The sequence below is a fragment of the Dasypus novemcinctus genome, chromosome 9 (genome assembly GCF_030445035.2).
Source record: "Dasypus novemcinctus isolate mDasNov1 chromosome 9, mDasNov1.1.hap2, whole genome shotgun sequence".
In the NCBI taxonomy this organism is placed as follows: Eukaryota; Metazoa; Chordata; class Mammalia; order Cingulata; family Dasypodidae; genus Dasypus; species Dasypus novemcinctus.
In genome coordinates this window covers 89,286,373-89,307,505 of record NC_080681.1, presented here as the reverse complement: position 1 = coordinate 89,307,505, position 21,133 = coordinate 89,286,373, and the positions used below count along the sequence as shown (strand labels likewise).

The 21,133-nt window shown below is 49.5% G+C and overlaps 2 protein-coding genes across 12 annotated transcripts in view; one reads left to right on the top strand and one right to left on the bottom strand.

Annotated features, from left to right (window-relative positions):
- The first annotated feature begins 2,582 nt into the window (after nucleotides 1-2,582).
- Nucleotides 2,583-12,912, top strand: DMAP1 (DNA methyltransferase 1 associated protein 1). Of its 2 annotated transcripts, none has more exons than XM_004461271.3 (11): nucleotides 2,583-2,670; nucleotides 2,855-3,012; nucleotides 3,554-3,645; nucleotides 3,918-4,113; nucleotides 10,624-10,782; nucleotides 10,920-11,087; nucleotides 11,384-11,569; nucleotides 11,713-11,784; nucleotides 12,069-12,141; nucleotides 12,268-12,563; nucleotides 12,798-12,912. In XM_004461271.3, exons 2-11 carry the CDS (start codon nucleotides 2,908-2,910, stop codon nucleotides 12,855-12,857), a joined length of 1,407 nt encoding a protein of 468 aa, XP_004461328.1. In that variant the 5' UTR covers nucleotides 2,583-2,670; nucleotides 2,855-2,907; the 3' UTR covers nucleotides 12,858-12,912. The 2 variants fall into 2 exon arrangements, with proteins under 2 accessions (XP_004461328.1, XP_004461329.1); XM_004461272.5 differs by having other exon boundaries at nucleotides 2,596-2,662.
- Nucleotides 12,913-13,360: 448 nt separating this feature from the next.
- Nucleotides 13,361-21,133, bottom strand: part of ERI3 (ERI1 exoribonuclease family member 3) — a 137,290-nt gene continuing 129,517 nt past the window's right edge. For 9 of the 10 annotated variants that reach the window (XM_071217497.1, XM_058303728.2, XM_071217498.1 and 6 more), the window contains one exon: nucleotides 13,361-13,888. In XM_071217497.1, the coding sequence (XP_071073598.1) occupies nucleotides 13,806-13,888 (83 nt within the window). In that variant the 3' untranslated portion in view covers nucleotides 13,361-13,805. The remainder of the gene's footprint in view (nucleotides 13,889-21,133) is intronic. The other variant, XM_058303727.2, reaches the window with a different exon arrangement.

Here is a 21,133-nt window from a genome sequence, read left to right as displayed (position 1 = left end):
GCTAGTGCTTATTCCATCCATGTTCTTGCCATGATTCTTTTAAGGTGTTGCCTAAAAAAATTAGTATCTATAATGAGATAGTAAACCCATAATGGATTTTAATTTTTCATTTCTTTAAATACCAGTGAAGCTGAATGTTTGCCTGTATATTTATCAGCTATTGCTCTTCTGTGACTTTCCAAATCATGTTCTTGGCTCATTTTTAAATTAGGATGTCTTTCCTTATTTTATTAGTTTGAAAATGTTCTTTATAATTAACTTGAGCAAGAGCACATTAGAGCGAGATGCTCTGGGTCTCTATTACGCCACGTAGAGGCTGACTCCCCTTTCCCGACAGCTTCTTTCTAAGGCTCCCCTGCAAACAGGGCACAAGGGAGCACCTCATGCTAGGAGACTCAGAGGATAAAGAGGCCCAGCCTGCCCCTAAGGAGCTCACAGTCTAGATGAGGAAGTGTTAGGGCAAGTAGTTAGAGGATAGAGGAAGAAAGGAGAGGAGGAAAAGGAAGGCAAGAGCCAGGCCAAGTGCTCAGGGAGCTCCTAATCTATTATTTCTGGACCCAGCTGTGAATAGATAGGGTGAGGAGAGATGGGCTTGGGGCCTCGTTTTTATTCTGCTTCTGACACCCACATCCAATCAGTTCCCAGTTCCATTGCCTCCCACCTGGTTCTCCGGCCTCCATCTCTGCCCTCCCCACTCGCAGGCCATCATCTTTCAGCAAGGTTTCCAAAAGATGAATTTGACTCTTTTCAGCCTTCTTCACAATGCTGTGGAACAGTCTTATGGGAAGATTTCCCACTGACAGTGGGCAGGGGGACACCCAAGGATAGGGGTAGAATCCAGGTTGTGGTCAAGACAGGATGATATTTGTCTGCTCTTAGGGCAAATCCAAACTCCTTACCAATACCTACCCTGATCTCAAGTCCTCCTATACTCCTCCTCACCCAGCACCACCCACACAGGTCTTTCTCTGTGTCTCCCCAACATGTGGAGCTCCTTCAGTTTCAGGACTTTGTACTTGTTATGCCTCCTGTCTGAAACATTTCTCCCCCAGATATTCTGTGGCTAGTTACATCATTTAAATCTCAGCTCAGATTTCACCTCTCTAAAGAAATCTTCCCTGGCATACTTTATCCTATTTTATTTCCTTATAGCCCTTGCCACCATTAAAACATATGCAATCTATTTTAGTGTCTATGTATTCCGTGTTTCCCTTCCTCCCCTAAAGATAAGTTCTGCTAGGAGATATTTCTATCTTCTTCACCCACTGCATCTCCAGGGCCAAGAACACACATTTGTTAGAGTACCTACAATGTAACACAATCCCTGTCCTCACAGAAATGAGTCTATCAAGGGAGCTATATATTAAATAAATAATTACAGAATAAATTAACTACAAGTAGGGTCAGTGTTTGAGGCAGAGGTGCAGGGCGCTCTCCCACTACTCTGTCCATTTTTGGCTCCAAGAATCAATCTTTTACCATGCGGGCAATTTCTGCTGGGAGACCCTACCTTCCTCTTCCACTCCTCAAACTGTTTTTAAGACAGTGAATCCACCCAGGGAGCAGGCCTCAGGAACAGGACAAGTTTTGCATTTCCCGGCCCAGTTCTCCAAAGTCCTGGGGTCTAGCCAGGTTTGTGCCTTTAGCTGCCATAGCCCCCTCTCCCCTCCAGACCAGAACGGGCTACATTAATAGCTAAGCCGTGCAGGCTGCCTGCTCTAGTTACTTCCTTGTATGTTTGGCAGGTCTTCACTTTGGGTCTGGCCTCCTTCATGCCTCAACAAGCCCTACCTCATTCCCCATTTTCATTGTCCATGTGTTCTTCCTGATTGACAGATTGGCTTGCAGAAGTTGAAGCTGAGTGCTGGTTCCCCTATCCTATCTGCTCTTCTTTAACACCTCCTGTTCTGGCTCTCTCCAAAGAGATCAGCAAGTTTCTCCCCCTAGGAGACAGTTCTTCCCTAGGGCTGGGGCTGTGTTCTTGGGTGTCTGTAAGTCACACTAGTGCAGCTAGCTGGGACTAGGGAAGTCCTGGGAAGCTGAGCTCCAGGCAAGCTCAACAAAACCTTGTTCTACAGACACTTCCATCAGAGGAGGTGCAAGTGAGGGTTCAGAACTCACTTTCCTTTGGCAGCCACCCTGGGAATCTCCGCCTTGTCTCATTTATCTTTTCATCTCCAATAATAAGCACAATGCCTGGTACATACTTAGCACTTAATTCACGCAATCAAAAAGCAACTAAATATGCCAGGCACAGTACTAACGTTTTATGTGCATTATCGGTATTTCATTCAAGTAGGTATTATTATCATTACCACTTTACAAATAAGGAAAACTGAGGTTCAGAGAAATTAAGTGACTTCCCAAGGTCACAAATTCTGCACTACTTTTTCATTGCCTGAGAGATAACATAGCAACGTATAGGGAAAGTGCCAGAAAGCAGAGAGCGCCAGAACACGCTCCTGCTCGCCAGAGCCAGACTGTGACAGGCTCGGCGCGATCTGTAGCTTTCTCTATGGGTTGCGAGCCGGCTCCGTTTCCACTAAGCACAACACGGAAGTATTCCTGTCGGCCACATTTCTCAAGAGCACAGCCGGAAGCTTCTGGCCGCAGCTCTGCGGGACTAAGGCCTCGGCGGCTGGGTCGCAGCCAGGGGATCCAGGTGTGGAGGTACCGGGGACGGAGGAGGTGGATGAGGCCGTTGAGGGAACCCAGTCAGCAGGACACAGGCGGGACCCCGACCTGACCCGGCCACTCTTCTCCTCCGCGCCCCGCCTCTACACCCCTCTACACCCCGCCCCCGCTTGGGTCTGGGGCGGCCCCGCCCCCTTACCTGAGTCTTGTTCCTTATCAGGCACTGACCCTCTGACTCTTGACCTCGGGGTGCTCGCCCATCTCTCAGGCGCGATGGCTACGGGCGCGGATGTGCGGGACATTCTAGAACTCGGAGGTCCAGAGGGGGATGCAGCCTCCGGGACCATCAGCAAGAAGGACATTATCAACCCAGACAAGGTAGCATGGGGTCCGAGAACGTTGGGTGAGTGAGTGAAGTGGTGAGGAGGGGTGACAATGGAAGAGAGATGCGGGAAATGAGGAGGTGTACTCCTAGTGAAATGGAGGATGAAAGGTGTGATATCTGGTGTGATAATAGGACATCATTAGTGAGATGTAGGGACCCAGGAGGTGGGGCAACCATAGAAGATGGTGGGGATGAAGAGGATATGACACCTCTAAGAGATAAGAAGGCCAAGAGAGTGTGAAACTTGTGAGGCATGAGGTACCAAGATGATGTGACAGTCTGAGACTGTGGAAAAAGTATTTTCTATTCTTACAGGTTGGGGCTCTCCCATATGAGGTGGAGATGGGGAGGGAAATCACCTGCTCAGGCTGGGGATGCTCTGGTGAATGGGTTTCTGTGCCAGTGTAGGTGGGTGGGTGAATATGTGTATTGTGCTTGTAGGTGCTGGGGTTGTTCAGGGATTGGCCCGGGTTGAAGCATTTTTAGGGAAGGGGGTCTAGGCTGTGGTTCCTCTCCTGTGATTTATCTCCTCAGAAAAAATCCAAGAAGTCCTCTGAGACACTGACCTTCAAGAGGCCAGAGGGCATGCACCGAGAGGTCTATGCACTGCTCTACTCTGACAAGAAGCAAGTATTTCTTGGAATCCTGTGTCTCCCAGGCTCTGGCCCTTGACCCACCTGCCATGTCCCTAAGTCCTAGTTTTCTCTGCCAGTTCCTTCCCCACCTTCCCACCCCAGTCAGGGCCACTGCTTGCTAAGCAGGATGCAGGAAGAGTTCAGCTCCCTCTCTCAGTATGTGACTTACTTGCTCTAGGGTAGTTCAACTCCTGGGGCCCAAAAGCTCTCTGTACCCTTTCTGGCTCTAACCCCCTACACCACCCCCCAAACCCCACTGCCAGGGATGCACCCCCACTACTACCCAGTGATACTGGCCAGGGCTACCGCACAGTGAAGGCCAAGTTGGGCTCTAAGAAGGTGCGGCCCTGGAAGTGGATGCCATTTACCAACCCAGCCCGCAAGGATGGAGCAATGTTCTTCCACTGGCGACGAGCAGCTGAGGAGGGCAAGGACTACCCCTTCGCCAGGTTCAACAAGGTGAGCACCATTCTGACACAGTCCAAGGTTGTCTTACCCCAAGCTGAGCCACTTGTGTGAGCTCTCCAGTCTCCTGGGGTTGGCTCTAGAAGCATGGCCTAGGCCTATGTCCCAACCATGGCTCCCCACTCAGTCCTTATTGTATTCACATGCAGGGTGGGATGCTGTGAGGCTTCTCTTGACTTTTCAGGTGGCACTGTCCTTCAGAACTCCATCCTGGGTGCTCCATTCTTGTCACTCTATCTTTTCTCCCTAGTGTGTCTCATTTACCCTATGGCTTCACTTACCCTCTGTATGCCAATGATTCCAATTTAATCTCTCCAGTCCAGAGCAACAGTTCTACATATCCAGTCAGTTATACATACTGGATAGGTATGTCAGTACATATCCAGACATACATCTCCCTGAATGTCCTGTGGGGAGCTTAGATCAACAGGCCCAAACAGAACCTATCGTGTTCTCGCTACTCCTCACACCCAAACCTGTTATTCTCCACGAATGGCACCAGTCCTCCTAGCTGCTCAAACTAGGAACTTGGGAATCATCCTGACTTAGCCTTTTTCCCCTCTCACATTATTTCAGTCAACAACAGGACAAAGAAGGTAAAGGAAGACAGGTAACATATAAGCAAATAAATTGGGTTCTTTCAGATAAGAATTATCAATAAAATGAATGGGTTATAGAGTGAACTGGTAGGTGTAGGAGAGGCATACTTTAGATAGGCTGGTCAGGGAGAGCCTCTCTGAGGACGTGGCACTTGAGTTAGGCCTCAGTGATGCATCTAATCATTGAGTCCCCCTGATTCTCTTTCATTTTCATTCCCCAGTACCAGTGCACTCTTCTGAGCTATAATACCTATGGTTTAGATTACTGAGATTCAGAGAGTACAGCCTTACCCAGGCTCATCCAGGCTCACCCAACCAATTAGAGGCAGAGCAAGGCTGGGCTAGGATTTTCTAGGCCATTGCTTAAGCCACAGTACAGTGGCCTCACAGCCACTACAGCCTGAAGCAGCCTAGCCTCAGAGACTGAAAATACTGAGGGCTTGAGCCCAGGATGCCAAATCTCCCCTCAGCCCCATGTATCCAACTGCACTTGGACATCTGGATGGCTCACAGGCTTATTAGATTCAGCACGTCCAGGTGTGAAATCATTCTCTCCTCTCTGATCCAAACCCAGTTTTCTGGTTTTCAAACATGGACCAGTGCTACTGGTGCCCATTAAAAGTCCCACCGCTAATAAGTGCTTGGCTCAAGCAGAGACAGGGAGAGAACCACTTGACTGGTTGAGGAGGCAATGTCTAGCTAGCCAAGGAGAACAGCTGACCTTCTGTATAGGTCTCTGCACAAGGAGGCCATACCTTTCCCCATCCTTCCTGGTGCTGTCTTTTGGGCACTGTCATCTCTCTGAGATGAACCTGGATAGCCCACCCTGGAAACCCAAGCTATCTATGGTATCTCAGCTAAGACCACATTGGAATTTTCCGCAAGAGTTTTGGTATCTCCTACTTTTTCTGAGAGAATTTTTTACTTTGATTAACCTACAAGAGTATTACCTAGCCCTAGGGGCTGTTTGGGATCTGCTTACATGGAGCTTTTCTTTCCTCAACCTTTCCCGTCTTGGACAGGGACCGCAAGGGTACACTCTGTCTTCTCAGAGCCTGATTCTCAGTCTTCCTCTCATGTTGGGCATCTCTTGGCTCTGCTGCTCTTCCAGTTGACTCCCAAAGACATTATTATTATTACTATTATTATGACTCCTCCTTGAATCTCCTGAGTTGCTCTTCATCTCCTGCAACACACTGTTCTACTCTTACTTGGGGCCTTCTGGGACTCAGATAGCAGGCGAATCTGGGCTCGTCTCTCCCTTCCTGAAAGCCAGTCTCTGCCCAAGTTTATCTAGGCCAACCTGAGCTTCTGCATGGCTAGTTTCCCAAAGGCCACATCAGCAGTGAAAGATGAAGGAGGTTAGTTCCTTTGTGGGGGATGCTTGAGCATGTTTGTAGGCCACAGGGAAGAAACCAGAAAAGTGGAAGAGCCTGGGGAGGTAAGGTTAAGGAGGAACAACCAAGAGATGAGGCATCTGAAGTAGCGGGAAGGAAAGTTGGATAAGGTATTTTGAGATGGAGACAAAAGTATTAATTTTGTATTTAGTAAATACTGCTCCAAGTCAGCTCATGCCTTGGGTACTAGGTACACAAAAATGAATCAGACACAGTGTGTATCTGATGTGATACATGCTTTATTGGGAGGATCAGAGGGTCTTGGAAGCTTCCTGGAGTAGAGCCTGAGTTGAGTCTTGAAGGATGTTACCAGGTGATAATAGAGTGACTTTTTTAGGCAGAGGAAATAGCAAAGGCATTAATAAAAAATGAAAAAAGTTCCAGGTATGAGGTGTACTATGGACATTTCAGTGTTCATGAGGCCTGAAGCCCAAGGCAGATCATGGTGGAAAATGAGGCCTGAGATGAGGCAGGCAGGGTTTTGGAAACCAGGCTCAGGAATTTGGGCTTTGCCCTGAAGTCTTTGGATAGTAGCTGATGGGTTTTAAGAACAGTAGTATCCAGCTAAGATGGAGTTGAAGAAGGACAATCACCACACCATGGAGCCTAGAGTGATTACAACTGAAAATGGGAGGATTGCATCCAGCATCCATGTGGAATTTGAGCCTCCTCTTGACATAGAGGTGCAATGGATACAACCAATCCAATGTCCACATAGAAGAGGTGGTATTGGATTGAGAAAAGTGGACATGGTGGACGATGGGTATGGGGAAAGGCAGGAAGAGATGAGAGGTGGAGGTGTCTTTGGGACATGGAGCTGCCCTGGATGGTGCTTCAGAGGCAATCACCGGACATTGTAAATCCTCACAGGGCCCACTGGATGGAATGGGGGAGAGTATGGGCCATGATGTGGACCATTGACTATGAGGTGCAGAGGTGCCCAAAGATGTACTTACCAAATCCAATGGATGTGTCATGATGATGGGAACGAATGTTGTTGGGGGGGGAGAGAGGGGGGGGTGGGGGAGCGGGGTTGAATGGGTCCTCACATATATATATATATATATATTTTTTTTAAAGATTTATTTTTATTTATTTAATTCCCCTCCCCTCCCCCGGTTGTCTGTTTTCTGTGTCTTTTTGCTGCGTCTTGTTTCTTTGTCCGCTTCTGTTGTCTTCAGGGCACGGGAAGTGTGGGCGGCGCCATTCCTCGGCAGGCTGCTCCCTCCTTCGCGCTGGGCGGCTCTCCTTATGGGTGCACTCCTTGCACGTGGGGCTCCCCTACGCGGGGGACACCCCGTGTAGCACGGCACTCCTTGCGCGCATCAGCACTGCGCTTGGGCCAGCTCCACACGGGTCAAGGAGGCCCGGGGCTTGAACCGCGGACCTCCCATGTGGTAGACGGACGCCCTAACCACTGGGCCAAAGTCCGTTTCCCATCACATATATATTTTTGATGTAATATTATTACAAAGTCAATAAAAAAAAAAAAAAAAAAAAAAAAAGAACAGTAGTATCAGGATCAGGTTTGAGTTTTAGAGATCACAGATTCACAGATTCATTTTCCAAAATGAAGTTGGAATAAAACTAATACTCTTCCCCTTCATTCCTGCTCCCATTGACTTCTCATCCACTCTCTTGTTCAAGCCAGAAACAGGAGTTATCTATGACAGTGTCTTCCCTCACCCCTCACATCCAGTTATCTAGTCCCATGGTTTTTGTCTCCTGAAGTCTCTCAAGTCTGTGCTCTTTTCTCCACCCTCCACTGGTGCTGCTCTAGTTTAGACCTCTTCATTTCTCACCTGGATTATTTCTAGAGCCTGCCAGCTGGTCTCTCAGATTCTCATCTTACTCCTTCATCCTCACTGGTGCCATGGTGGTCTTTGTAAAAGAAACATGGCCATTTCAGTCATTTCCTTAAAACTAACCTTACTGACTCCCAGCACCCTCAGGATGAATTCCAAGCTTCTTAGCAGGGTAAACGAGGCCCTGTAGGCACTGGCTTCTGCTGACTTGCTAAGCTCTTTTCATGCCTCTTCCCCTCTCACCTTTAACTTGTTTCCCTACCATGCTCTTAACTGCCATGCCCACACACATCAGTCTGTGTCTCTCATTGCTGTGCTCATGTTGCACCCTCTGCCTTGGATTCTCTCCCCATCTTCCCTTACCAGATCACTTCTATTCAGCCTTTAGACCAAACTTGGTCTCTTTAGCTGCCCTGACCAACTTATATTCCCAGCTGGATTAGGTATTGCTCATTACACCCTAGGTACACCTCTGTCTTCACTACACTGTACTAAAATTATCAAAGACTCTTCCTTTTTTCAGCTGGACTGTTAGCTCTGCGGGAGTAAGCACCCTGTCTCTCTTCTTCAGCACTGTGTCTCCATCGTAGGTCTGCCAGGCACATGATAAATATTTGCTGAATGAATGAATGTCTTCCTTGCTTGACTATGAACTCTTTGAGAGCAGGACTGTCTACACATATCCTAAGTATGTTTCGGTATTGAACAGAATTGTGGAGAGAGGGTGTAGCTCACTGGTTGAGTACCTGCTTCCCATGTACGAGATCCTGGATTCAATCCTCAGTACCTCCTAAAAATAAAAAATAAAAAATATGAGGAGCAGATATAGCTCAGTGGTTGAGTGACTGCCTCCCAAATGTGAGGTCCCAGGATCACCTCCTTTAAAAAAAAATTTTTTTTAATAGACTTGGAATACATAGGAGGGGTACTTAACCAAGCCTGGGAAATTTAGGGAGACTTCCCAGAGGAGATGACACCTGAATGAGACCAAAAGCATGAGAAAGAGTCATCTAGGTTGAAAGAAATATGCAGGTGGGAAGACATTTTTGGGCAAGAACAAAGACTAGAACCTGGTATGTTCCAAAAGCTGCTTGTCGTTTGGTTGGAACTTAGGGTCAATGAGGGACAGTGGCAGCAGAGGGCGGCAGGTCACTCATTCCTATGACCAGTGATTGACTCAGTAAATGTTCATTGATAACTACAATGTACCTGGCCCTGTGCTGATCTCTCAAGGTAGGAAAGGAACCATGTGATCCTTACCATTGAGGGGTTTGTGGGTAATCTAGAAAGCACTTATCTTGGAGTAGTGGGGACCCTTTCAGGGGCTTAATAAGGAGTCGATGGGTGACATGATAGATATAATTTAGAACAGTGCTTCTCAAATTACCTGTGGTGAAGGATGTTTTTCAAGTTCTAATCCATCACCAACAGATAATTTTATAAGATAGCAAAATTCCAAAAAAAGACAAAATGCAAGTCCATGTTTCTTAGATTCAGCATGTTACTATAAGATTGACATAAAAGTTTCTAAATGCCTACTCTCAATTTCCATACTTACTGTAGACCAGTAATAACAGTTTGCAAGCAGCACTGGTCCACAGACCACATTGATTTCCACTGTTCAGAGATCAGATCTTGGCTGCAGATGGCGAAGTGATTGGAGGATTGCATGGAGGCAGAGGCCAGTAAGGAGGCTGTTTTTCTGGTCCAGTCAAGTGTCGGTGGTGGTATGGACTGGGATATGGCAGTGGAGATATGGAGATATTTCAGATATAGAAGCCACAGATTTGGTGAAGGGGAGGGGTCTAGGTGAAGGTAGGAATTAAGATGCTTCCCACATTTCTGGCTTGGGCAACTGGTTGGGTGGTAATGGAATTAACTGAGATCTAGGATGCAGGAAATGTAAGTTTGAGGGTGATGAATTCAGTATTGAACATGTTAGGTTTGAGGTGGATGTGGGACCTTCAGTAGATTCCAAAAGGCAGTTGGAATTAGGGTCTTGAGGTCAGACTCGGAGCCAGTTTGACAGAGTAGAAAAACTTCCCTGGTCCAGTCTCTCTTTGCCTCCATTCTTAGATCTCTGACAGATCCAGCTGGTGGCGCTACTGTTTGTCCCCAAGGGAGCCTTGGGGCAGTGGGGGAGGACAACCCCCCCCCCCCCCCCCCCCCCCCCGCAAGGGTTCGTAAATTAGGACTCGGCTGCCTAATTTCTGTAGAACTGCAAGTCCCTTTATCACCACTGGGTGGCAGTAGTGCTTCAAACAAGTTTCCTGGTTTTCTGGCATAGAGGCTCCTGAGCCTTTCTCCTGTTATCCCCAGATATTCAACCATCTGCCCTACTCCAAGTTGATCTTTGGACTCCACTGACACATTTGGGCCTCTCACCTGTACCATGGGGGGTAGGAGCATGTATCCTCCTACTGAGCCTCTGATAGCTGAAAGGGTCTTGAAGTTGCTCCTGTAATGAGTCCAGAGGTAGGCCACAGTCTCAGAGGCTGCCAGGGCCTCTGTTCAATCAGACAGGCTCTTTCCTCACCCCGGAAGCATACCAGATCCAGGCTGTCCTCTGCAGGGCCATTGGCAGAGGAGTGGCCTTTGTCCAGCCCTGGGATTGGCAATAAACAGAAGGGCTGTGGTCATGGGGCTGTAGCAATGACATGCCATGATATGGCCATGACCCATGTGTCCCTTCTGTGCCAGTAGACTGTGCAGGTACCTGTGTATTCAGAGCAGGAGTACCAGCTCTATCTTCATGATGATGCTTGGACTAAGGCAGAAACGGACCACCTCTTTGACCTGAGCCGCCGCTTTGACCTGCGTTTTGTAGTTATCCATGACCGGTATGACCACCAGCAGTTCAAGGTGAGCCAGCGTCATATATTTGCATGTGTGTCTCAACCCCCAGGTCTGGAAGGCCCTTTACCTCCTTGCCATCCCTTCCCCTTTCCACTTGGCCCTGAGTGTTCATCCCAACCCCCTGCTTACGTCTTTATCCTCAGAAACGTTCTGTGGAAGACCTGAAAGAGCGGTACTATCACATCTGTGCCAAGCTTGCCAATGTGCGGGCCGTGCCAGGCACAGACCTCAAGATACCAGTATTTGATGCTGGGCATGAGCGACGTCGGAAGGAGCAGTTGGAGCGTCTCTACAACCGGACCCCAGAGCAGGTCAGTCCCTGAAACCCCCACCAATTGTCTTCATCCTCCATGCCTTCATCCCCCTGACCTCCTATGTCACCTCACCCCTAGGGTCCGATACTTCCCACTGGTACCCCACCTTACCCCCCAGCCCATTCTTCTCTCTCCCTGGCCTTCCCCCTGCTTAATATATAGCCCTTCACTCCCTCACAATCCCTTACCTCTCAGGTTCCCGCATTGACCTCCCTGGCACCCTCTTACCTCCCTATCTATCCTCACTCCCTGATGCACCCTCATCTCCTTCTCCACATCTCTCACTTTCCCAGGTGGCAGAGGAGGAGTACCTGCTACAGGAGCTGCGTAAGATTGAGGCCCGGAAAAAGGAGCGGGAAAAGCGCAGTCAGGACCTGCAGAAGCTGATAACAGCAGCAGACACAACTGCAGAGCAGCGACGCACAGAACGCAAGGCCCCCAAGAAGAAGCTACCCCAGAAAAAGGAGGCTGAGAAGCCGGTATGGAGGCTAAGCCAGCCCAGGCTCAGGGCCCCACCTGACATTCGGCCATCTAGTGGAGGGCTCTGAGAGCACGCAGAACTGGCTAGGTGCTGGGACTTTGCCCTTGTGACTTCTTGGTCTCTATAACCCTTCTCTCTCAGGCTGTTCCCGAGACTGCAGGCATCAAGTTTCCAGACTTCAAGTCTGCAGGTGTCACACTGCGGAGTCAGCGGGTACGTAAGCTATCCCCTTTAACATGTTCAGGCCCTGGGCTCTTGATGGCCTTAATGCTGCAGGTAGGTGAGGCTGGACCAACGGGAAGATGTGTCATGTGCTGATAGAGGTGGCCTCACCAGGCTCTCAGCACCATGGCCAGGCTGAGATAACAGCTTTCATGGCACTCCCCTGGCCCACAGCTGCCTCCTAGGGTGACTTTCTTCCGCTCCCCCACTGCCTTTAGTTCCCCTCATCTAAGCCTCTTGTGGGGGGTAGGGCTTAGTTGCCTGGGTCATTGCAGATGAAGCTGCCAAGCTCTGTGGGACAGAAGAAGATCAAGGCCCTGGAGCAGATGCTGCTGGAGCTTGGTGTGGGTGAGTATGGGGTACTGGGTCCCACAGGATGTACCCACTGGAGGCTATCGATAAATGCTGGGAAGGGGGAAAGACAGTTGATGTTGCCAGGCATCCACCACAGCCCAAATCTGCCTGCCCCCACAGAGCTGAGCCCGACACCCACAGAGGAACTGGTGCATATGTTCAACGAGCTGCGAAGTGACCTGGTGCTGCTCTACGAACTCAAGCAGGCTTGTGCCAACTGCGAGTACGAGCTACAGATGCTGCGGCACCGGCACGAGGCACTGGCCCGGGCTGGTGTGCTGGGCGGCCCTGCCACACCAGCATCGGGCCCAGCCCCAGCCTCTGCTGAGCCCACAGTGCCTGAACCTGGCCCTGGGCCTGACCCTACCAAGGACACGATCATTGACGTGGTGGGCGCACCCCTCACACCCAATTCGGTAAGAAGCAGGGCAGGCTAGGAGAGCGTGCACTAGCCCTGCATGTGAGCACATGGTATACAGGCTCTGCGTCTAGTGCCTGCAGCTGGACTCCTCACCTCTGTGGGGTTTGGAGGCTGAGGAGAGGAGTGGGTTGGCCAGTGGACTGTCCTTCCCTGAGATTGTGAAATCCACGTATCAAGCCTGAATCAGGCTTTGGGGCTATTGACCGCAACACCTTCTTTGTCTCCTCAGAGGAAGCGACGGGAATCAGCCTCCAGTTCCTCTTCTGTGAAGAAAGCCAAGAAGCCATGAGAGGCCACACAGGGTGTGGGTAATACTGCTGTGTAAATAGAGCTGCTGAGTTGGACTGGGCTGCTTCCTTTTCCTTTCTCCCATTTTTAGCCCCTAGTTGGGAGGGGTGGGCCAGGTGGGGGATCACCACATCCACCCGAGGATGGTAATCAGTGCTTAGCAGCATCAGGACCCTTAGCAGCCTTCTAAAAGTTTGAGAATTTTGCCCAAACTCCTGCACCTTGGAACACCCATGGTTTTACGCTCAAGATAACTCTGCACACATAGCAGTGGCCTCAGACACCAACAACATCCATAGCCTTATGCCCTGACAGCAGCCACACCCCTACTGAGGGCCTTGTTCATGTTCGGTGAGAGTCCCACAGGTGCTCTGGTGACCACATGCAGGTCCACAGTGACGGCTTTGGGCACAGGCAGCCTGGAACACACTGGTTACCCTCACACTCTGACACCATTAGACACAGCAGCTGCCTTGTACACAAATGGCTTTGCACACGCAGGGCCTCGTTTCCCCGACTTTATTCAGTGGCACGTTCACAGCGGGGATGGGGGTAGACACAAAGTGGGGCCTGATCTGTCCTGGAGCCCTGGGGGCACCACACACCATGCACTATGGATGAGAGGGGGCACAGGGGGGCTTGGTGGCCCCAGCAGAAGCCTGTGTACCAGGGAGGAGGCGCTAGTGCCTGGGTCCCCCTAGCCCAGGCCCACAATGGGAGGGGCTAATACTGGGCTAAGGTGGAGGGGTCAGGGTGGGGGGCACAAAGGATCTGCTCCCGAGCGGCCACGTGGCCGAGCCCTTACCCAGGGCACATGCCCACAGGGGAAGTGGGGACACTCTGGACGTCGAGCTGTGCCCCTCTCCCTTTTCCCCTCTGGTGAGGGGGAGGAGGGCTCTGGGCTGGGCCCAGCAGCTACCCTGTCCTGCCCCTTCCCTTCCTCGGCCCATCAGAACGGCTTAGACGTCTGCTTGAAGATGAAGCCTCGATAGGCAAGTGTCTTCATGATGTTGGCGATGTTCTTGCAGTCATCTGAAAAGAGAGAAGACACTTAGATGGGCCTCAGATCCTGTCCCTCCTCCACAGGTGTCTTACATGATGGGGGGCAGTGGAAAGCTGGATCAGGCTCGGGGCCACAAGCTCTAGAACAGGAATCCTATTCCCTGGTGGCACTGGTGGCAGCATCTCCAGCTTCAGGTTGGGCTGGGTGATGCTGGGCCAGCAGGAAGCCTGGTCTTCCGTGCTTCTCAGTCCCATAATTCATGCTGGAAATTGGCCGGCGTGTCCCGCCCCAGCCCCAGTGGTGATGTATGGGCGCCGTCGCAGTAAGAAAAAGGCAGAGTAAATGTGTAATTTCTCCCTTGACGGCCCCCGGCCGCTGGGCGATCCTTCTTGTTGCCTCTGCGTGGGGACGGCCTGTCCGCCACACTCCGTCTTCCCGCCACCCGCCTTGATGTCTCCATTTCATTACTGTGCGGCCATTCATCACACCCACGGCCAGGGTGACTTTGCCGGCACTTGTGCATGTGTGTGAGATGTGGCTCAGGCCATAATCACTGGTGACAAGGCACAAGGCTCGGCACTTCTGGGCCCAGGGCCCTGGGAAACACACCTACCATGTACCCTGGGCAAATGAGCTGGAGCACCAGCCTGCCTGGGGACTTGCTCCTGCAGCCTGACAGGTTGGAGATGGTCCAGGTTTGTGGTGCCTCCTCCCAGCCCTGGCTGCCAGTTACCAGAGCAGCTGTGTACACTAGCCCATGCCCTACTTCTCCCACCCCAGCAGGTTCAAAGCTGGGTGCTGGTCCCCTTCTTTGGCCCTATGTCTCAGGTTAAAAGGGTGCACTTTGCAGTACTAGTTATATGACGAACTCCATGCTCAAAACTTCATAGAACCCTGGTGCTTGAGGCCTCAGTGACATGGGTGTGGGGCAGAGACTTGTTCCACCACCACCAGGAGGATGTGCAGCTGCCCTAGAGCTTCTCCCACTATAGTAAGTCTCAGATGAAAACAGCCTGTGTGCCTGGGTTTTCTGTTCAGATGCCTGGAGCAGCCACCCACACCCCAAAGCTCACCTGCCTCTCCTCCCACACCTCTCCCACCTCTCAGGTGTTTCAGGGCCATAACCAGGGCCTCAGCTGCCACCAGCCCTCATGGGATCAATGCTGTGATTGCAGAAATATTGTACATTGATGTCATAATCAGGTGTGGGAGGGTGGAAAGGTCAAGGTGAGGTCAAGAGGCCTCTGCATCTGTCAAGGACTAACCCCAACACTAAGCCCGCTGTTGCCAGGACCAGGAAAAGGGACCCACCATAGCTAGAAGAGGGAGGGGAAGGGGGGAGATGTGGTCAGCCCAGTGGCCTGTATCTCAATGGGCTAATACCAACTGCAGATTCTGCTTCGGGCAGGCAAGATCTCTGGGTGAAACCAGAGACAACTCGGGGCCTTGTCTTAACAGTTCTCAGCACATACATACCTATAGTGGATATAGGCTAAGTGACCCAGTGTCCAGAGAGACCTTGTTTGCCTGGGGATTCAGGAAGCCACAAAGGCTGGTTGAGGCAGAATGGTGGGAAGACAGATGGGTGGGTAGTGGCGGCCATGACAACTCCAGACGTGACCCATCCCCGTGGTTTATGGGCTGGACACGCACCCCGCTCAGCTGAGACCCTGTCATTTGTCTCCCTTAGTGCATACGCCTTTGCTGGGGGGTGGGGGACGGGGGTGGGAGGGGTTGCAAGTAGAAGAGCTAAGCAGCTGGCAGGAAAGGGAATGGGATAGGAGGAGCTGTGCTGTTTAAGAGGGGGGCAGGGATGGGGTAGGGATGTCACAGGAAGGGACCTTGGGAGTGGAGAGGGGTTAGGATGGGGTCCAGGATGGTGACAGAGCACAGATTACCTTAGAGGGGCTGTGATATGGTGATTTTCTTTTCCAGAAAGTCTAGCCCTGCCAGAGCCGTACCAGGGCCCTTCCAGTCCTCCACACTCTGGGGACCCTGGCCACTGTGCATATTAAGAATAAGTCCCCTTGTTATCTGCAATTACCCAGCGGCCACACACCTCATTTCTTCCAGCAGAAAAGAAAATTAGTTTTCTATTGACTTCATCTGGCTCCTCCCTCATTGCTGGACAAATCACTCAATCTGCCTGCCCTGGTCCAAGTGAATGTGCCCAGACCCTCCCCCAGACCACCATCCTTCCAGTGGGTAAGCACCGACCTCCCCCCGTGACTGGCCCTGTGTGGGGAGAGGATCCCTGTGCCCCAGTCTCTGTCCTTGACCTCTCCCACTCTACACACTGGATGACTTTATCCAAATCCTCAGCCTCAGCGCCCACTGAAGATCTTCATGTCTGGCCTGGACTTCTTTCCTAAGTTCCAGACCACGTATCCAAATACCTCCTGAACATCTCTTTCTAGATAAAAATACAAACAGTATTGCCCAATACTTAAGTTAATTCCTCCCAGACTTCCTCCTATCCCTGTGTTCTCCATTCCGATGAATGGCACTTGTGATCCACCCAAAATGGCCTCAAAAAAGAAATCTCAGAGTGTTTTGACACCCTGGCCTCTTCCTCACTTCCCAAATCTAATCAATTGTGAGGTCCTACAGATTTTGTCTTATTCTCCGTTTAATCATCTACTCCTCTCCATCCCAGCAGGCGGCCCCCTAATGCAGATTCTATCATCTCTTGGCTGGATACTGTAGCAGCTTGTCCTGCCTTCCCCTCTAATCCATTCGCTTGTAGCCAAGGTGGTCTTTCTTACACAAATCTGATCATATTCTTCTCTTTTCAGATCCCTTCAATGACTCCCCTGGTCCTCGTTTAAAGTTCACACTCTTTAATATGACTTAATAGGCCCTGCAAAAACTGATACCTGCTATCTCTGGTCTCACCTCTGCCATACTCTATTCCCAACCTCTGTGCTCCAGTCTTAATTAAGTAAACACTGTTTTCTGAAAATGTTAAAGTGGTTATGCGTATGGGCTTTGGAGTCAGACCTGTCTCCAGTCCTAACTTCACCTATGGCATGCATGACCTGTGGCAAGTACTAAGCGTCTCCAAACTTCAGATTCCTCAAGGGATGATAATGGATGCTACCTCAGTTACTGTGAGGATTGAATAAAGTGATGCACCCATGTCTTTGAACATGCTATTATTCTCTTATGTCCACAAGAGAAGGCAAGGATGCTAATTTTCTAAATGACCCAATGGTGGAAAAGTGTATTATAGAATCTCTGGCATAGATGGCAGATAGGGGCCAGCATATTTTATGAACCAACTGTTCTTCACTCTACAAATTTTGACTGATTTCTGACCTCACTGTTTACTGGGGATTCTGGAGTTTAACTTCTTGCAACTGGTCCACTACAATTAAGAGAGACCCAGAGAGAGGAAGGAACTTGCTCCAGTTCACCCAGTAAGTTAGGGGGTATGGGAGTTATGGGCTTCCAGGCCTTGAAGCCTTGATAAGTGTCAGTGCAAAATGGGTCTATTAAATAGTCAATGGTAGTTAGAAAATGAGGAAACTTGGTACAAAGAAGCACCCAAGACAGATCCAGGGCTCTGAATAGGCCAAAAGTCCAGAGAGAGATGGCAGCAGGGTGAGCCTGGTGACAACATGGCTTCCCAGACAGTCCTCTACTTGAAATCCCAGACCACCTGGGATAGCAGTCCCATATTCTGGCACCTCTCACTGAGTTCCCTGAGGCCAACCTAAAGCTGCTATGGAATGGGGGATAAGGGGGACACAACCTGGTGTCCAGAATGGAAGCCTCCAAGAGCAGGTCTTCCTCACCTTCTCCAAATCCTCCATGGCTACCTTATTTTTATGTTCCTTCAGGGTCATTACCTTGTGACAAGATGACCTTCTTTCACATTTCTGGTGCATCAATATTCTTAATGTTAGAGATATTTTTATACTGTTAAGACCAGAGCAGGAGGGTAACAGCTATTGTCTTAGATAGGAGGTGAGTTGGGATAGCACCAAACAAGAAAGGGTAAGTTTGTTGTTTGGGCCAAGGGTTGTCAAATATCTGCTTGGCGAAGGAGCTGCTAGCAGAAGCATGGCTCAGAGCACTTAGGACACCCAATGAAAGCTCACAAAAGGCAAACAACCTGGACTGGTCTAACTAATTGTGCTTGGCTGAGAAATGAAGGGTAGAGGACAGGAAGTAGGCCCAGGGCCAGAGAGACCCTCAAAAGGAAAGGGGCCCAAGGAAACTCTTGGAAGGCCATTCATTCACACATTCACTCAGAAACATGCACTGACACCTGTGTGCTAGGTGCTGCGTCACAGGGATGTACAAGACTCAGTACCTCCCTGCCCCTGGGATGCTCAGAGACAGATTTGCAAGTAAGGCAGTGTGAAGAGTGCTAAGAGAAAAGGAGGCACAGAAAAGCCACAGTTTAGTCTAAAAATCATCAAAAGATTCCTGGAAGAATGAAGTTAAACGGAAGTCTTAGGGACATGTGTACAGGAGCTAGCCAGGCATGTTGGGGTTGAGGTGAGGGAGAAGGTGTTCTTAGTGTAATGACCAGTGTGGGCCCAATCCTGGAGGCCAAGATGTGGAGTAACCTCCCACCCATCCACCCCTGCCACACACACACACAGTTTAGCAGGTAGAGGAGGGTGATGGAGAATAAAAAGAAAGGGAGTGGCCAGAGATGAAGCTGGCAAAGTCAGCAGTGACTGACTAGAGGAAACCCTAAAGAGTCTTGGCTACTAAGCTAAAGATCTTAAGATTTTATTATTCTGAGAAAGATGAGGAAACACTAAAGTGACAGGACCAAATCTGTTTTAGAATTATCATCCTAGGATGTGAAAATAGGATCGGAAAGGTTAATCCTGAAGGTGTAGAGACCAATTAGCTGAAATATTGGTGGCCCAGAACTAGGCCAGTGGTGGCGGAAACAGAGGTGTAGAATGGCTATTTGGAGAAGTGAATGGAGGCAAGCAATTTTTAGGAAATAGAATAAGCAAGCCTTAATGAGGGGATATGAGAGGAATGAGTCTAGGATCTTAGTGAGACTCACTGAGCTTAGGCATAACAAAGGAGGTGCAGATTTTGGGAAGTAATGAACTTAGCTTTGGATATTTAAGTCTGAGATTCCTATAGGACATTTAAATTTAGCAGGTATTTCATTTATGGCTTCTAGGTTTTCTATCTTGCATCAGAAGGCCTTCCCTATCCCAATGTTATATTATTAACAACCATTTGTTTTCATCTAATACTTTTACAGTTTTTATTTTTTTATACCTTTTAATCTGTCTGGAATTTATTTTTGTATATGATGTGAAATAGAGGATCTAACTTCATTTTCCCCCCAAACAACCAATTGTCCTATCACCATAGACTGAACTGTCCACATCCCAACCCATTTGAAATGGCACATCTATCATATATAAAATTCCCATGCAAGGGTCTGTTGGAGCCAGGAAAGAATGAGCATGCAATGATCAAAGAGGTACATTGGACTGGAGGGACAGCAAGGGTAGTGGATGACAAGGTGCTGACCTTATGGGGTTTATGAGGACAGTGTGGCCGAAGGGAAGCTTGAGAGACATCCTGAGGTCTCCACAGGCTTCCTGTCTAAAAAGCTTACCCTATTACTACATTACCAGCAATCTGCAGGAGCTGGTAAGAAATGGGGCCAGAGTCACATTAACAAGGACCAGCAAAGGTGGTGGGGGATAGCATAAAAAGCAGAAACCATGGTTAAGGATAGACCACAAGAGCCCCGGGGTCACCTCATCTTTCTACCTGGATATTGTGACAGCTGCAATGCCTTGAGAGCAAAGGGCTAGTGGGTCAATCCTGGGTCTGCTGGACACAAGACTGCCAGATTAAGTACAGCCCCCATTTGGGATGTATTTACATTAAAAAACTGTTTATCTGAAGTTCAGTTTTAACTGTGCGTTCCATATTTTTACTTGCTAAATGTGGCTACTCTATGCTGGAGGCCCAGCTGGGCATAATTCAGGGCACAACAGCAAATGGTAGCTCAGAAGGAAGGTAGGGGACCAAGGCAGTGTATTTAGGACTGAACCAGCAGAGGGATGTTATATATCCTCAGATTACAGGTTGAAATCCAGACTGCACCACTTAATAACTGTGAACTGGAGCGAGTTACTGAACTTTATTCAACCTTTCTGTGCTTCGGTTTCTTATTCTCTAAAATGGGAATAATAATGATAATTATAGCAACTACTTCCCTCAAAGGGTTGTTAAAAGGATGGAATTAGTTTTTATGAACTAATTGTGAACACGGAAAACAGTGTCTAGGTTAGTAGTAGTTGTTATCACTGACAGTTCCCCCAAACCTTGTTCCTTATCCCAGACTTGGCCCACACAGTCCCTGCACCCCCAGGCATAGGCACCTTGGCCTACCCAACATACTCCCCAGATACAGGCTCTCTGTCTTCACAGACACTGTTCCCATAGCTTCCTTCCCCTCGCCTTAGACAGGGTCCTTATAGCGTGGACTCCAAAGTGACCCCTTCTTCCAGTCCCTCCCTTCATCCCCACCCCCCACCCCTCCGAGGTGCCTGAAGGTGCCACAGGGCTGATGGTGAAGGATGATGGTTGTTCCACAATAAGGGGAAAAGGCAATTTCATCTTGATTAGCAGGCGATTTCTCTCTCCGTAATAAGCGCGCTCCAAATAATTAGCGTGTTTTACGTAATAATGAAATTACAGAAATGCAGTCCACTTATTCAAACAACTCACCATTACCATATTTTTAAATATTAGACTTAATTAGAGTTTATCACTTCAGAGAAGTATGCGGACCGAAGATGTTTTTTAAAAAATCCTCATAAAGTGTTTATTAAGCGCTGGTAAAGCTGGGATAATGATGTGTTTGGAAATTAAGGCAATCAAACACTTATGCAGCTCCTGGAGGCCGGGCATGGAAATGAGGCCATTACACGCCCATTACCCGCCAGCTCACAGCCACTTGGGGGGCGGGGGATGTGCCTGGCCGAGAGGGCATGGTGCCCGGACATGCCTATGCCAACATCCCAGAACAGCCTGACCAGTAAGTACAGTGTGAAACTCTTCGTGTCACATCACATTTGGCCACTGGGAGCCCAACTCAGACGTGGCCAAGCAAATGACTGGACCAGTCCCAATTTACTGAAGAAGACTCCCAGGACCAACCCTGATCCAGACTCCAGTGCCTGGCAGGACATGTCAATTCCATTCAAAACCCAGTGCAAAATGGAGACAGACTTGGCCACCAGAGGGGTCACGGAGAGGAGGCTGAGGGTAGA

Coding starts and splice junctions, on each gene's coding strand:
- DMAP1 (XM_004461271.3), top strand. CDS start 2,908: ATGGCTACGGGCGCGGATGTGCGGGACATTCTAGAACTCGGAGGTCCA. Junction 11,570..11,712: donor AAAAGGAGGCTGAGAAGCCG/GTATGGAGGCTA, acceptor CTTCTCTCTCAG/GCTGTTCCCGAGACTGCAGG. Junction 12,564..12,797: donor CACCCCTCACACCCAATTCG/GTAAGAAGCAGG, acceptor TTGTCTCCTCAG/AGGAAGCGACGGGAATCAGC.